Source organism: Danio rerio, chromosome 8 (assembly GCF_049306965.1).
Source record: "Danio rerio strain Tuebingen ecotype United States chromosome 8, GRCz12tu, whole genome shotgun sequence".
NCBI classification, from domain to species: Eukaryota; Metazoa; Chordata; class Actinopteri; order Cypriniformes; family Danionidae; genus Danio; species Danio rerio.
Genome location: NC_133183.1, coordinates 21754522 through 21771995, shown reverse-complemented (window position 1 = coordinate 21771995; position 17474 = coordinate 21754522). Strand labels below are relative to the sequence as shown.

The following is a 17474-nucleotide window of genomic DNA, read 5'->3' as shown; positions in this document are numbered from 1 at the left end:
GTGTCAAAGGAAAAAGGGGGAACCCCACGGGTGAACAGACTTCAAATGCATTTATATCGAAAAAAAATCCCTGACCCCCGTAAACTGATCACATTTCAGTGAGACGAGAACTGTTAAAGTAGTTATCGAGCATATTTACTTCATTAAAAATTTGGCAAATGTGCGAGGCTGTTTAACGCAATTAACGTCTCGCTTTCATCTGAGCCATAGAGTTCGTGGAGGAGAGCACTCATCATAGCTCGAGGAAGAAAACATAAGATACGCTTTCCTTAAAATATGTAACATCCACTATCCTGCGTCTTAAAAGAGATTGGTTTGTCTTTCCCTCATTCGGTATATGTTTGCAACCGAAATGCGGCTTTGTTGAAATAATGCATTATGCACGCAAGGGTTCTGCCAATTTACCCTTTTATATGTTTTGACAATTAATGCTTATCTTTTCCTGAAGATTAATATCATTATTTGTCCCATTGTACAGGACATGACCTGTGCGTTCTTTATATAACTCATAATACGCGAGTACTGCGAGGCCTGTTTTTGGTTAAGAAATTACTCCATAAAACAGAGCCGAGGGTCTGCGAACGTGACCTTCTCATTCACAATATATTACTTCAGTATACAAGCTTCTCTCCAATAAAGCTGATCAGTTTTCCACAGGTGTCACATGCCATTTACATACTAAAATTGATGCCTGACCACCTTTAAAATATGAATAAATTATCGCTAATATCATGACCATTATTAGCTAAAGACATATATATATATAAAACTGAAAAATAGCCTACTTTATTAACGAATTAAACAATTATTGAAGTGCTTTCTTTGTTTCAGACACTTCTGAAAACATTTTTAGATCTATTTTATTATAATTAGGCGAAGTAACTTTCTAAAACCCTCAAATGCATGCACAGAAACCAGTTGTTATTTTCAGGAACGTTTTCCTGTAAAACAAAACAGTCAACTTTATCAAATTAAATGAGTGCAATTAACTCAAAATTGACTGAAAGTTAGTTCTACTCAATTGAAAAGAGGTTTGAACTCAGTGTTGAAGGTATTGAGTTAATTAAACACCTCATTACTTCAACTTAAATTGAGTAAGTTCACGATACTCATATAGATTTGTTTTTTAACTCAAATGGTTTGTAAACTTATTAACTTGTTGGGTTTTACAGTACTCAGTTGGTTTGAGTTCTCTTCATTTATCGGGTTTACTTAATTCACAGCACTCATTAGGGTTAGTTTTTAAACTTAAATGGTTTGTTGCAATTGATTTCCTCAAATGGTTTGAGTTACTTTAACTTACAGGGTTTTACAGTGTACAAACATGATTTGAGCTAGGGAGTTAATTTAATTTACATAATTGGGTGTAAAGAAACATGCATTTTCACTAGCTTTCTATTAATTATTCACCACCCCAAAATATTAAAATGACTTTTGAGTACATCTCTCACAAATCTACCTTTTAAAATCAGATTTTTAATGCTATAAAATATTATATTTGTGCATATACATTAGATTAATCAGTACTGAAGCCAAATTTGAAGCCAAACTAAAACTAGTACACCCAAATATCTATGCTATAAAAAAATATTAAATGCAAATAAAAATAAAAAATAAATAAAGAAAAGCAAAAAAAAAGTTTTTAAATTTAGTTGAAATTTTGTAGGTTGTATTTTTCTTTTGCTTCAATTTAATTGTATTATCTTTTAATTTCTAAATATGTTTGGTGAACAAAATATTATTTTAATAAATATGTCGGTTTAATAAATCTGTTTTGTTTAAATGCACCAAAACACATTGCCTATATTCACTGAGAAATGGATAAAAATCTTCATTTTCAAAATGGGGTGTACCCAATTATGCTGAGGACTGTATAAACAGTCAAACATCAATTGCACCTCTTTCCGGTCTCATTAACATCATCTCTGACTAGTGGTTAATAAACTCTGAACAACTCTTTCCCGATACGAGGTAGTTGAACAATTCATTAAATTTAAAGATTGAGTGTTTAGAAGTAAGTTGTTCATTGAAGGTTACATTTTACAAGGGCACAGCTATCGACAGCCTCAGCAACTATAAATGCTTGAGAGTTTCGGAGGGTGCAAAACACCAGAGGTTTGCAGCTCTGCGGAGTGTAAAGGCCCTTTTTACGAGGAGAGGCACACTGTAAACTAAGAACCCCAGTTAAACATTTCCACCACTGATTTAATAAGCCAGCTCTATCAGTGGACTGGCATGAACCGGCTCCTCTGTCATACAGCTACTATATGCTGCTTTTATTTCCCTTGGACTGTGAACAAGCAAAAAAGTCAATGCAAATATTAAAGTGGGATGCAGAATAGTTTGAGATCAGTGCAATTAATCAGTGATTATTAAGGCAGTTTAAACATTTATTTTCAAAACAAAATCAGAAAGAAGTACTTTACTCACCCCAGATAGGTGCATTTTAAAACATTAAAAGCACACATTAAAGTGTACTGTAGTAGTAAGTAGCATATGCAAGTTTCTTTTATAAAAAATGAAAGTCCACTGTTAGATTTTGTCCCAAAACGTCTTTTCTTGTAAAGAAGACATTAATTATGTAGCCTAAAGTTTATTTTAGTTTTTACCCTTTTGCAATGGTCTGCATATAGTGCGTGTAATATGAGTTGCATGATCAGAACAGTACGTGTGTACTGTACTATGTTTGTTCACACATGCGTGCTTAATTTGTCTGCAAGGTGTCAACACTAAATCTGTTGTTTCACACTTGGAAAATAAACAGAGAGAACAACAACCACACATTACTGAATATGACATATTTTGTGACAAACACTACATGAGCCAAGTGCTATAGTATTTCCAAATGAATACTCTGATGACCTGCTACTTCCATTGAGATGAAGTGTGCATTTAATGAACACTTTACCACGAGGCTATGTGAGAGGATTTATAAATCAATGGTCAAATGCATGCCATTCAAAATATTGGTACAGATGGTAAAGATTGGTACAGATGACCAATATTGGGCATGGGCTGGTATAAGATTCTGACGGTATGATAACCATGGATAAAAATATCAGTTTCACGATATTGTGATTACTGCTCTGATATAAGCTCTTTTTAAATGTCTTAGTAAAAACAAAAACTTTTTCGCCCTTTGAACACAATATATTTTATTTTGAGAAACATTTAAAATATGGCGGAGCAGTAAACATGTCAGGCTTCTGCCGTCTTCCTTTGTTTCAAAAACACAGATTTCTTTACAATTTAAAAGGGCATCTTTGGATATCTTTACTGCTGCAGACACTGTTGTCATAAAAAAATGTAAATAAAAAAATCTTACACATACTTTAGAAACAGTATAGGAGGACATTTTGGTGGTTTTAAAACCTTGACTTTTCCAAAGTGCGGTATACCTTGGAATCGGTTATCATCCCGTGCCTAAGTACAGTATCACAAGACATGCATGTTTAGCAAATTAGTGTTTACTGCATACAGTTGTAATCGTTCCTAGTGCCTGTAAATTACCCACTACAAGCCCCCCATTTGTGCTGGACTAGACTCACCTCTGATGTAGAAGCTAATTTAATTCAGCAAATTGTGTTCCTAGAACTAAAATCATTCCCAGTTCCTGTGGTGTACTATCCCCAAGAATTCTCAAAACGTTTCCTTGGTGCAAAATCCCCTACAGAAAGTATACAATTTTAGATGCTCTACATGGGTGAGGGGGTTACAGGATTTCTGCAGCACTCAAGTTTATCTGTATAGCACTTTTTACCACAATTGTTTTCAAAGCAGTTTTACAAAAAGTGCACATTGTTGCATTATATTCAAATGAAGAAAAGTTAAGGTTACTGTAAAAAGTGATTAATTACTTAAAGCGAGTGAACAATTGCAAATTATTACAAATTATCACAAAGATAATACAAGTAAACCCATTTTAACTTGAAACTGTTGAGCAAACTTGTTTTTATAATTGCTAAATTAACTCCCTTTTTAAAGTCAACTAATCCCTTTTATAGTGTCAGACTATAGTACGTCTGCTTTGAAATGATTACTGTATTATTACAATATTACATATTTGGTGCTTCATTAAGTTTATAAAATCTACAATTTGATACATTCAATTTGATACATTTTTACAATACATTGAATTTGAAAAAAAGTGATTCGCTTACTTTTATTTAAAAGTTCAATTAGCTTGAGTATAAAAATGAAGTCAACTTAACAGTTCAAAGTTACAATGGGTTTACTTACAATATTTTTGTAAAGTCAGCTTGTTGCTTTTAAGGCAATTGGTTTACTCGTCTTAAGTAACTAAGTACCATAACTACACTGTAAAACCCAAAAGGTCAAGGTAACTCAAACCCTTTGAGGAAACCGATTGCAACAAACAATTTAAGTGCAAAACTCTTCAAATGAGTAGAATTAACTTTCTGTAAATGTTGAGTTAATTACACTCATTTTATTTGATAAAGTTGACTGTTGTGTTTTACAGTGTATGTGTTACTAATACATTTATTTACCTAGTAACTAATAGCTTTTAGTTTAACAGCACTGTTTTAAACAAGTACAAATATATTTTTATCACTCACAACTTTTGGAGAAAAAAAATCCAGAAACTGTATCTGTCTTTCATGTGTGTTGAGCTCCTACATTCATACTTTGAAATGCTGTGCATCCTTTGAAGCATACTTTGAGGTTAATGTTTTTCTTCTGTCCTTTGGACCCTGATATATTTTCTTCTTCCTTTTTTCCTTATAAAGCAGAAAGACATGAACTCCTTCCTGTGGACCGTGAAGCGGCCTCGTCCTTTTCCACCGTCGTATCTGTTTGGCACAATCCACGTCCCGTACACTCGAGTGTGGGACTATATCCCAGAGAGCTCAAAACGTGCCTTTCAGACCAGCAACAGTGTATTCTTTGAACTGGATCTCACAGATCCTTTAACCATCTCCAAACTCACCAGCTGCCAGCTTCTGCCCAATGGAGAAAACCTCCAGACGCTACTGCCACGGGATCTCTACCGCCGCCTCAAGCGCCACCTGGACTACGTCAAACACATGATGCCCTTCTGGATGACAGCAGACCAGCGCGGCCGAGGACTTTATGCCGACTACCTCTTCAACGCCATTGCGGGGAACTGGGAACGCAAGAGGCCTGTATGGGTGATGCTAATGGTGAACTCGCTGACGGAAGCAGACGTCCGGTCACGGGGAACCCCCGTGCTCGACCTGTTCTTGGCACAGGAGGCAGAGCGTCTCGGGAAGCAGACAGGTGCTGTGGAGAGGGTGGAGGAACAGTGCCATCCCCTGAATGGACTGAACTTCTCACAGGTCAGTGAGCAGGCAACCAGACAGAGAGTTCTGTGTGTGCGTTTTGGCAAGAGTGCATGGGAGATCCCGTGATTAAAAAGGTGTTGTGATGAATTAAGCAATTACGAACATCCACCGACAAACCAGAGCAGGGAGGAAATGAGACGAAAGTCTGAAGCCACCAAACTTAAATCAGAAGGGGAGGCAGAGCAGCTGTCAGGTTGATAGATTGGTGTGGAAATCAATGCTGAATCAAATTTATGAGGTATAGAGGGAGGAAAGAGAATGACTGTCTGCCTGTGGGGTCGCGCTGTCATCTGACACGTCTTGATTATCCTACTGCTGGCTGTTGAATGTAACATTAGAGTGAAAGATGAACAAACTAACCTAATTGCTTGATGATATGCAGGTGGCGAGTATCCAGCTTTTATTTCGCCACTGAAAAAGGAATGGGGCAGAGATATGTATAGAGCAGAGAAGCTATATTTAACAGGCGGGGAGAGTTTTTGTTCCTTGGGTGTCACACATACACTATACTGTGTTGTTTATATATATAGAGAGTGTCCTTAAACTATTGAACAACACTTATTTTTGTCCTAGGACAATTTAGAAAAACATTTTTGATTCACTTCGAATGTTGTACTGTATACATGCATATCAGGGGTGCCCAAACATTTTAGTATAAAGGGCCAAAACAAAATATCATCGAATACTGTGGGCCAAAGATAAATATACTAAACTATATTACATTTAAGTTGCTAATAAAGTCCTAATTTATTTCATAATATTTTTAAATAAACAATACAATTATAACTTACTGCAAGAAAACAATCACATTTTTAACACAGTTCAACAGTTCAATGCTGAATACACTGGTCACGCAGAATCTGCCTCTGACTTGTTTTTCTAAAAAAGGCTCTGTATTGTCAGGTGACAGACAGGCTTTACATTTAAACAGAATCTGATTAATTTACAGCATTTAATTGAAAAATTTAATTTTAATATAGCTTTTAACCATAAAACAAGCAAACAAACAAACAAAAGGTTGAAAATCTTGAATCCATCCCCATTATTCTCAGATCGGATGGCGGGCCAAATGAAAGGTTACCATGGGCCAACTTTGGCCCGCGGGCCCTAGTTTGGGCTATTCTATACTCTATACTCTAGTTTTGGCTATTCTATATGCTATACTTTGTTAAACGTTTTAATGCCAAAATAATGCATGTAATTAAGGATAAAAACAGTTACAAGCATCAAAACAATAAAACAAAGATAAAAAAAAACAAAATCGTTAGTCCAAGGCACTTGAAAAGTAAATAAAAAATTAAAAAGCCTTTATTATCATGGCTATTATTAGTGCTTTAAAAAAACATGTTAATAAAGGCTTTTAAATTTTTACATTTACTTTTCAAGTGCCTTGGACTTATATATTATTGTGTAAAATATATTATTATTACCATACATTCTATCATTAGTTACAGAAAATGTTTATCAGATTAATCATTTATGAACCAAAAGATCTTGTTAGGCTTTTTTTAGAACAAGAATAGTTTCTAGATAACTGTGCACAACATCTATTTGTTTATGCAGTATATTTTATGCATATAAGTAGCTATATACAGTGCTCAGCATAAATTATTACATTCCATTTTGAAAATGAATATTTTTATCTATGTCTCAGTAAATATGGGTAATATATATTGGTGCATTTGAACAAAACAGATTTATTAAACAGATATATTTATTAAAATTATATTTTATTCAGAGAACAACTTTAAAAATGGAAAGATAATACATATAAATACATGTAAAATATTGCAAAAAATATTACAGACTACGACATTTTTTGTTTCTCGGTTTTTTATCTTTTTGAAAAATTGTATTTATCATGTTTCCTTAACATATGAATTTGAGCTACTCATTTTTTAAACAATATTGTAAGTTATTTTGTTCATTAGCTCTATATTTGGCTTCAGTACTGACTAAACCATGGGTGCCCATATGAAGTTTTTTTTGTATGAAGGGCCAAAAACCAAATATCATTGAGAGCTGTGGGCTTAAGATGAATATACCAAAACATTTTACATTAAAGTTGCCATGGGTTTAAAAATAAACAGAAACGTCATGTTGAACTGTATTAATGCAGTATAACTTTTTAAAGTATACAGTGAACTTCAATTCTGAAAACACTGGTCAACCAGAATCTGGTTTAGCCTTGATTTGCTCACCAAAGTCTCTGCATTGTCCTTGATCCGCCGGGTGAAAGTATGTACATTTTAAACTAAATTACAGCATTTAAATTAAAACATTTGATTTCAGTCAGCTATTTTTGAAGCTTAACAATAAAACAAACAAATAAAAGATTATATTAAATTAGAAATGGCATGGCGGGCCAAATCAAAGGTTTCCATGGGCCAACTAAACAAATGTATATGCACAAATATAATATCATAAATCATCCTATAGAAAATACTAATTTAATTGAGAGATTTGTGGGGGTGTACTCAAATATGTTGATGTCAATAAATGTGTTACAGTGAATGACATTATTCCAACCATATTTTGATGCTTTATTTTTACAAAATTTATTTGAAACATGCATTTACCATGTATATAAAATCCCTTTTGCAAATTCCCCTCTTTGATAGATATAAAAACCAAATACTTTTATATTGCTAAGAAATAAATGCTTTGAAAATGTAATGCTGGTTTTAAAAGTCCTTAACACAATGATGCTTGGCTAACAGCATCTCTATATGTCCTCAGACACACCACACCGCTTACCACCACTAAACCTGCATCACACAACACAGACATGAAAGCTCACATTGCAACTAAATCTGTGTGTCGGGGCCCCCGTGTGACAGGCAACAGGGCTCCTGTGCTAATTTGAGAGGGTACAGGGGCAGCGAAGCCTCTCCACTTTCATCAGCACCTCCTAACTATGCTGTCAAAAAAGAACATGCCTTCAGGGCTCGCCAGCTAGTGGGGGAATCGTGGGAAACGTGGACCCGGCATCAGCGACGACTCTTTCGTCCTGAATCTGAGAGAGGTTAAAACACCACTCTCATTCCCAGACCCTTTTAAATGAATGCAGCAGCGAAATAATGTATTCAGACAGAATCGGTTTTAGATACAACTACAGCTTGCATAATTATTGTAGGAGTCTATGTGTATTGTAATTTATGATTTATGAGTTTATTTTTCACCGAATTGCGTTCGTACGCTAAATGTCACCAAAATGGGCAGAACAGATGGAGCTAGACACTGCAATAGGAACTGTTACAAAGTGCTCTTAATGACTGCAGAAGTCTCTGCTTTAGATTCTGGCCGAGGCTCAGCCAGCGATCCATTTTAATCACAGAGCTAATCAGCAAGCGTTTGAACATCTGAATTTCCTACAGCTTTCCGCCCAAAAATAGTCCCAGAAAAAGAAAAGAGCATGAAATGAAAATGACAGGCAAATGATTATGCTGTATTAGAATCTGAGGGATAATTTGAGCGCCGTGCTGGACTGGAAGGCTTGAGCAGGAGTGAGGTCAGACGGCAAGATCATGCGTGGAGGCTAGAAGGAAGGGTTTGGATGATGTGTAGGCTGTGGTGTCGCTGCGAGGCTTAATCTGAAACATGAGCCGCCGGATTGTGGGAGATCAGAGTTGGGAACGCTTCCAAAAGCCGCTAGCCGGCATATTAATCGTTCCCAATAAAAGTAACTGCCTACGATATCCTCGCCGTGCTCTTATTCTTGTGGCTTTGTGATGTGAGTCATCAGTCTCTATGCTGGTTTGTTGTCAACCGCCTGGCCTTTAGCTTAGGGTAAAGCAGTTAGCCTGACCTTTTTTTGCTGGGAACCGTTGCCAAGAGCTCAGGAAGTGCTTTGAGCTCGGAAGGTGCTACAGAAAAGCAGGTCGCATCACAATGCTGATGTGGTTCCTCGGGGGATAATGGGGTGTGATGCCTGGAGGATAGAGCGGTTTGCTGGGCCTGGCACACATCCATGTCTGACTCTCGGATGGAGTGCAGGGGGAAGTCGAAGAGCACTGGGGAGGGTTTGGCTTTCTGCTTGAACCAGGAGTGGTGAGTTTCAAAGGCCGGACTGAGTGCATGGTTCATATCTATCTCTGCAAATGTGGATGAACATAGACAGCTGGGCATGACAACAGGCAACAGACACTTGCTTAAGGCTCAAAGCATGCAGAATACACCAAAGCGATAAAACAACTCTTTAAAAAAAATTGAGGTTCATGGGTGGGGGTTTGTAGTGATGCCATGGAAGAGTTATTTTGAACTCCTCAAAGAATATAAAGAATTTTTAAGGATTCGTCATGGAATTACCAATATTAATTGCAATCAAACAAGAATATGTATTTATTATTTATTTATTTATTTTATTATCATTTACATAAACCTCTCCATTTACCTGTCAGCCTTGCACTGCAATACACACATATCTTTAAATTTAAAGGATTAAAATGATACAAAAATATAATAATAAATATTATTATTTTATACATAAATATAAAATCCACTACCTTCGTCATTCTGGGGGGCTTTTTTCAGTTTATTCATGACAATTTGCATAATGTTATCATCATTAGCAGTATTATTTATTATATGCATATTTATATTTGTTTAAACAAAAACTAGTTTAGATTTGTCCACCTTTCTGGTTTTGGAGACATATGCATTACCATATGGGGCATAAGAATAGGACGTGTGTTTGGATATAATTCAGTTTTCTGACCACATTTCGTTATTATTGCTCATTTATTAGTTTGCTGGAAATTAGAACTGAATTTAGAAATAGTTTTGTATTAGTTTATAGTTTAGAATTGTCTTCAGTAAAGTGCGTTCAACACTGTTACCTTACACCATATAAGTAAAGGAGTAAAGCGTAAAAGTAAAAGTAAACAGAAAGTACACTTACAAAGTCGCCATGTAAATAGCAAATTCACCATGGCACAAAGCAACTGACTTTTAAAGAGAATGAGAGACGAGACTGATTGGTTTAAGGCACATTATGCTCAAAACACACCCATAATTCAATAAGAGAATAAGCACAACAATGTTAGACCATGCGCTGGGGCGCAGAGCGTATTTTTTTGTCCTTAGGATATGCTCTTAATGCTTTTTTGTGCAACGTGCATTAGATTTTGTGCCTAGATTATTAAATTAAAAATGTTTAAAATTTACTGTATATATTGGTCTTTATTGAGATGGAAAATGAAGATGGAGAGGGAGAGAGGGGAGAAATGATTGGAAAAGGTTTGCAAGCCAGGACCTGAACTACGGACACCCAAAGTGGTTCTTGTCAGTGCACTGCCCATGAAGCTATCGGTGCCAACAAAATAGTTTATTTTTATTATAATTAATTTAACTTTTTATTTAGATTACATCATGCACAATGCTTTGCAGTACTCTATTTTTTTAAAGCCACTTGCTGTTTTGTCTAGTTTACAGTCACTTCTTTGCTTCTAATTCACATTATAGCTGTTTGGCTTGTTTCATGATCGTTGATGGTTAAAAAAATTGGGACAGCCACTAACAATGCAATCTATAGCATAAGCTGTTCTTCTTCTTGTGAGAAAAGCTCCCATAATGCATCACTGGCCTGAATGCCTCATTGCCATGCTAAGGCAATGTATGAATGTGTTTATTTATTTACCTTGAGGCCGCTTTGTAGCTAGCATTTGAAAATTAGAGGTGGCGTCAAAAATGCACAAGAAATATGCCATGAGGTTAAAGGTCACAGTCTTGCTGACTATGAAGATGACCTCATGGATACTAGAGTCTCAGTGTGAGACTGGCCTGCAAAGAAGGAAAGTCACAAAGCTATTTTAGGCTCTACATAAAGAGCAGAAACCCCACTGCAAACTTAGACTAACAGAATAAAGTTGTTGGATCTCACACTTTAGCAGAAGCCACATCTGTTTTTAGCTGTGAAGAAGTGCTGAAGTGTTGATGGACCTTGGAGGGATATAGTCTGCTAAAATGGGATTAACAGAAATATATAGGTCAAATGCAGCAGAAATGTTTGTACACTCACAGTGAAGTTGTCATGAGCTTTTCGCCATATTATTATACAGCTCCAATTAGTTCCAGTCCACTAATTTGTTTGTATCGCTCAGCTTCTTTTTGTTTGCTACAGTCAATTCCAGTCATATCAACGAAAGTATTTTTGTTGGCCAATTAAAAGTAAACAGTAGAGTCAGCCATATTCTCCATGAAATGTCAGATACCTTTCACAGTACTCATTTGCTTAAAAATGTTTTATTTGAACTTGATAAACTGATCTGAAATAAGTTAAGCTTGTCTTTGCATGCACATTATTAGCACCATATTATTATTTTAATTATTCCACTTTTACAGAAGTGGAATTAAAATTTAAAGACCTTTTTCAGCTATTGTATAATATATATATATATATACATTTGAGTGTGTAACAGAACAGTGTGCAAACTGTGGGACATACTACTTCCTCGTTAACAGATGATTGTGTAACTTAGTTATGAGCTTTGTCAATCATCTACACTTCTTTCACATTTAATTTCCTACCTTATTGGAGAAGCAGCAGAAGATTAATCTCCCATTCGTGAGTCTTTCATGCAGAGAAACCTCCTCAGGTCTTTGGATCATTATGCATTCAGACGTTAATGTCCAAACACGTCTTTATACAAGTTCAGTATCGTTTTTGCAGATGAAATATAACACAGAAAACGTGATTTTAAATATTTCCCAGTTGGCTGCATATTAATTAACAGTCATACAAACATCATTACTAAAGCTACTTGACGGTCTCATGTGTCCATCATGTTTGTAGGTTTTTTTTTACTTTTCACCTGCGTTTGTAGTTCTAATCAAATTCATGTCATAACACGCAATTCACTGGGCAATATCAGCAGTTATGGCCTGTTTCCACTGAGTGGTACAGTACGGGTCACCTTTATGAGGCTTGCATTTCTACTACCAAAAGGGTACCAAAGTAATTCCGTCATTTTGAGTTCATAATAGTCCAAAAGGTGATAATAATAGTTAAACGTGGCAGTTTGTTCATATTTTAGGTTGCTAAAAAAAACATTAGCTCCTTCACTCTCGTTTTTGTCCATTTCTGAAAGAAAGTCAGAAGCACTTCAATAATAACACGCATGTTATTATCATCAGCTCAAGAAGTTTGTTATTTCAAATATAGACGCACACACAAGCTCTCTGGAGAAAGTGAAACCGCTCAGACATGGCAGATTTTGTTCGTCTTGGCTTTGTGGCTGTTCATTAAGATGACAACAAGGTTTGTTTGAGCTCAGGTTGACCATGGATCGGTATTATATGTATACTGTATATTATTATGATGTAATGTCTAAGCAGTGTTATTACCCTTTTGGTAAAGGGTACCCAAAAGGTGGTATGGTACGGTTCGCTTTTAGGTACCTTTTGACAGTTGAAACGGCCATTAAAGCGTACTGAACCATACTGTACCACTCAGTGGAAACGGGCCATTAGAGCATGAACGGTTCTACACTTAATTTTTACCTGAAATAGTAAACAGGAACCTTTGGCATGCTTTTTTCAAAATACTACGATTTGGGGCATAATAATTATAGTTTCAAATACTATTTAGGATAGATAGAATGCAAATAGGTACGCAGCATCTATCTCCAGCTGCCCGATGGGCAATCTTAGTGGGAGGAAAAATACATTTCAATGTCTTTACATTCACTCAAAAAAATAGATAATTATGTATGTGCTGTGCTGCTGATATGGCAGCAATAAATCCACCTTTTTACTTGAGAAAAGCCACGATATAAACAATTACCTCTTAAATAATGCAGTGTTTCAATCGATGTGCAGTACTGAGACACACAAGCACTTGTCACTCACTCAGAGATTGCACTGACACAAAGATTCAGATGAAATAGCCTGAGCTAATTTTAAAGTTTAAAAATCATAGATTTTAAAATCTATTTAATAGTAGTGTATGCGTCTATACCAGCAGCATAAACTGAACATCCTGATTCATCCAGTTAGCTTTCACATGCCAAGATGTTTCATTTCCACAGCAAGAATCTGAGGTTTTTAAAACATGACATTTATTCAGGGTGATTAAAAAATGAATAAACATACATTAACTTCTTACCTCAGAATTTTCCTGAACTGTACAGTGGAACAGGATGTACAGTTTAATTATAATAATGTGTCTAATAATTCATTTTCTAATATAAACAAATGTGTGCAAACCAGCAACTGAGAAATGTAGACTTTCCCAATCTGTTGATTGCATGCTAATTGCTCATTTAGAAATGTTATTAGGAATGATAGCACAATGAACAAAGTGTGGAAAATTTCCATCATACATTCGCAAATGTTTCGACTGGCTTGCGTTCAGAACAGTTCATCATCAGCATTCTGCTACAAATATTTACTCAACTCTCCGTGCAGTAACCATCTGATGGACCTCAGATAAATAATGCATATTTAAATGATAGAATTAAGCAGAATCTGACTTTTGCTGCATTTAAATATTTACATTCCAGGTCTCATGTGTCAGAACTGGGCGCTATAATCTATTGGCACAAGTAACAAGCGTGATGGAAAAAGCAGCCACCTCTCTGCTGCTGCTGCTGGATAACCTCCTCGCCCAAAAATATTCTCCTTACCTCTCTCTCTATCTGCTTTTTCTCTTCATGGAGGCTTTTTGCATGCCTCTCTGACACTACCTGCAGATTGGAATTTGAGCGTCAGCACTAATGGAATTAGAACGACTGGAGAATTAGACTGTCAGAATAATGGAATGAGAACACATGGTGGAGGCAAAGATGTTATCGTCAAATTCTTTCCTCATTGTTTCAAGATGGTATTGGAACTTTTCGCGTGGCTGACTGGATTAAGCGTGTCTTTAAATATTACCCAAGAATCTGGCACTCTTTACATCATAAATGCTTTTGACCTTGGTTTGTAGATCCACAACTTCATTTTCTCAATTACCCATCAAACTCTAACAGAAATGTGATTTCCATTTGGAGGACTTCCATTAGGGGACTTGAGCTGTCAATGATATCATGAGCAAAATGTGCGTAAAAGTGGCACCGGAGCCAAATCAGGCCAAATCTGCGGGGCCTGTGAGCGAACACGCGGCAGTCAAACCGCCGGCCTAATTACTTAATTGGCCTTTCTAATGACTAAATTGCCCCCTGCTGTCCAGAACCACTTAGACAATTATGTATTGGCCTGAAAAGAAGGCTTGCTCTGGAATTCACTGAAGTGGAAAAGCCAAGCCATGGATACAGTGAATGTTTACTTTCATCAAATGAGAGGCAGTTACCTACATCAAAGTGGCATCTCAGACTACAGCGTAACACACACACACACACACACACGCGCTGTTGTCTATGCTGAGGGTGTGGCTCTTCCTCGCAGAGCAAATTATCCATGCAGGACACAGAGATTTGTACCTCACAAACATCCTGTTCTGTGGCAGTTTAGTTTTCCATCAAGTTGAAAATAAAAGTGGATAAAGTTAATGTACTAAATTATTTTGGATTGATTTTAATTAACAAAAATTCTGTTACAATAGTAATATTGTAAAATATTTGTACTTTTTTCATATATAATATATACTTAAGTATATATTGAGTATATTTAGCTTTAAAGAAAAACTTTTATTCATCAATGATGTACGAAATTAGTCAAAACTCATTTTTCAATAACTGCATAATGTCAACTGATTTTTCTAATTCACCAGCATGGCCTTTATTGTAGGGATGAAGGGGATGTCAAGAGAACAGTGGGATGAAGGGGAAGGGAAGTAAGAGGATAAACAGTGAAAAGGTAGGTTGATCAGGCGTCCTACGATGATGCCCAGAGACTCAAGAGTGGGGGTACCATCTCTGTAATATTTGGTTGATGATTGGACCCCTTGATTCAACCGAGGAGTGAAGAGAGGGTTATAGGATTGTTAATGGGAAGCAAGAAAATAAGGGTAGGGAGGGTGAGTTCGAGAGAACGAGAATAACTGTGCTAGAGAGCTGGTCTGCCTTAAATAATTTTTAGGGAGTAGGTGATTGGTTGAGGAGACAAAGTGAGATGCGGTTCCGCCGCCGAACCTTTGTAAACAAGTTAACTCCATTTATTTAAAATAAATAAATAAATAAATAAATTAATTAATAATTAAATAAATAATTAAAAGAATTAAACCGATGCAGCTTGAAAAGCAAAATTCAGGTATTATCAATAATACATATTTGATCATTTGATATGTTACGTTATAAAAATATTACAAATAATATCATTATCATCACTGAAAATTGTTATTCTGCTCAATATTTTCAGTGTTTACTTGACATTTAACAATGTAAATGTCTTTACTGTAAGGTTTAATTAATGTATTGTTGCTGAATGAAAGTATAATTTCTTTTATAAATAAATACATACATCCACACTCATGAACATGGCCTATTCTAATGGTACATTACATTACCATTTACAAATTTGCCAGCATCTGGCTTAGAACTGATTCCTGAAGATAATTTATTTGCAAAAAAAAAGTATACTTTAATAAAAATAAAAGCTTTTAGACTTTTTGAAGGCTCATGTTTTCTAGAAACTTACTCAAAAATGGTCAATATTCAAGCAAGGAAAAAAGTCAATGGTAACACTTTAGTTTAAATAGCAATTCTCATTATTATCTAGTGGCTTAATACCTGCCTGTTATCAAGATATTGACTGTTTATTATTACTTTGATTTTATTCTACATCTTAATCCTACCCAATACCTAAACCTAACTACGACCTTAATAACCTTAATATGCAGCAAATTAACCATTTATTGAGCTAAAATTCAAAGTTAATGGTTTGTAAATAACAACAATTATATCTTAAAATAAAGTGTGTCCAAGTCAGGTAATGAGTGCAACATAAATTCATTCTGAAAACGTAGCCATTTATACGTTTCTGTAGAATGTGATTTATGTAGCCAGAAGTACTAATGGCTGCCTTTAGTCTTTAAAACGAATGGTATGGGGCGATATGATGTCATTCCCTTTCTCGATTAGCCTACAGCTTACCTCCGTATGGATGGCTTTCCCGCTGTTATCAGTTTGTCCACTTGAGTTGCAGAGACGAGTTGAACACAACTACCTGAAAATAAAAGCCAAAAAATAAAATAAACTAGTAGATAATAGGGTGAGAATGAGGTAAAATCTAAAAAAATGTGGTAAAAATCAGGCGAGGGCTTCTCTTTTTCTGGATTGCTTTTAAAAACTACTAGTTGGGTTTAGGGAAGTGGGTTGGCAGGTTAATCGGTGGTTTTGAAAATACAATTGGTTGGGTTTAGAGAAAGAGGAGGGTGGGTCAGACGATTGGTCATTCAGTCAGTCAGTCAAACGGTCAGTAGACAGCGGCCTCTGTTGGATTTACAAAAACCAGGCAGGAATGGCACTTGCGAGAGAAATTTGAGATCTCAAAAAGCGTAAACAGTGGCCTCTGGTGGATTTCCAAAAAAAAAAAAAAACTGCAAAAAAACATAGCTCCTGGGAAGTATTTGGCACTCTCCAGACAGATATGTAAAGGTATGTTTTCAGAATGAGCCTGGGTTGGATGAATTTATCCAAATCTTGGATCAACTAGTTGATCCCACAGACCTGTCTATAATTATTATAAACTTACAAATGTGTACACACTTACACTATGCTTGACAGAATCAATTGAACCACGCTCCTCTTGAACCTTTGTTTCAATTTGATTTTGAACATACAGGTTGCTGTTAACAAGAACTGATCCCTGGTGCATCTTATTGTTAGTGATTCATGAAACATCTCATTGACTGAATGAATGGCCTGTCCTGCTAAGTCTGTTTTGCTGCGCTCTTCAGCTTTAATGAATTCTACACATTGGGGATGTGCTCTGTGCCTCCAGCAGCTGGGAATGCAGAAGACAGAGCGCTATTCCTATCCCAGAGCCAACATTCACCTTTCTTTTCCTTTCTCTTCATCTTCCTGACTGCATTCCTGCGGTGGAATGGAACAGTCATCTCATCTCTGCTTTAATGGTCTCACGCCATGCAAGAGATGTCCACTGGCTGTCTTACATATCAGAGAGAATAACAAGGTCTATTTTACAAAACAACATGCTCTCAGACACACAACAACGAATGGGTATAAGCAAGTGAAATCTGATAACACACTA

At 36.0% G+C, this 17474-nt stretch overlaps 1 protein-coding gene and 1 long non-coding RNA gene across 6 annotated transcripts in view; one reads left to right on the top strand and one right to left on the bottom strand.

Moving 5' to 3' along the window:
- The window catches only part of si:ch211-120j21.2, a 238318-nt gene that overhangs the window by 74220 nt on the left and 146624 nt on the right, over positions 1-17474 (bottom strand). Inside the window, exons 7-8 of one of the 4 annotated variants that reach the window (XR_012384253.1) lie at positions 16355-16427; positions 7044-9418 (exon numbers count right to left, since the gene is read on the bottom strand). The exons of the other annotated variants lie outside the window; for them this stretch is intronic. This is a non-coding gene — a long non-coding RNA (si:ch211-120j21.2). Of the gene's footprint in view, positions 1-7043; positions 9419-16354; positions 16428-17474 lie in introns of those variants that run through there. 4 annotated transcript variants of the gene reach the window in all.
- Positions 1-17474, top strand: part of trabd2b (TraB domain containing 2B) — a 102311-nt gene that overhangs the window by 1000 nt on the left and 83837 nt on the right. Inside the window, exon 2 of one of the 2 annotated variants that reach the window (XM_005166877.5) lies at positions 4752-5318. In XM_005166877.5, the coding sequence (XP_005166934.1) occupies positions 4752-5318 (567 nt within the window). Of the gene's footprint in view, positions 1-4748; positions 5319-17474 lie in introns of both variants that reach the window. The other variant, NM_001270477.1, reaches the window with a different exon arrangement.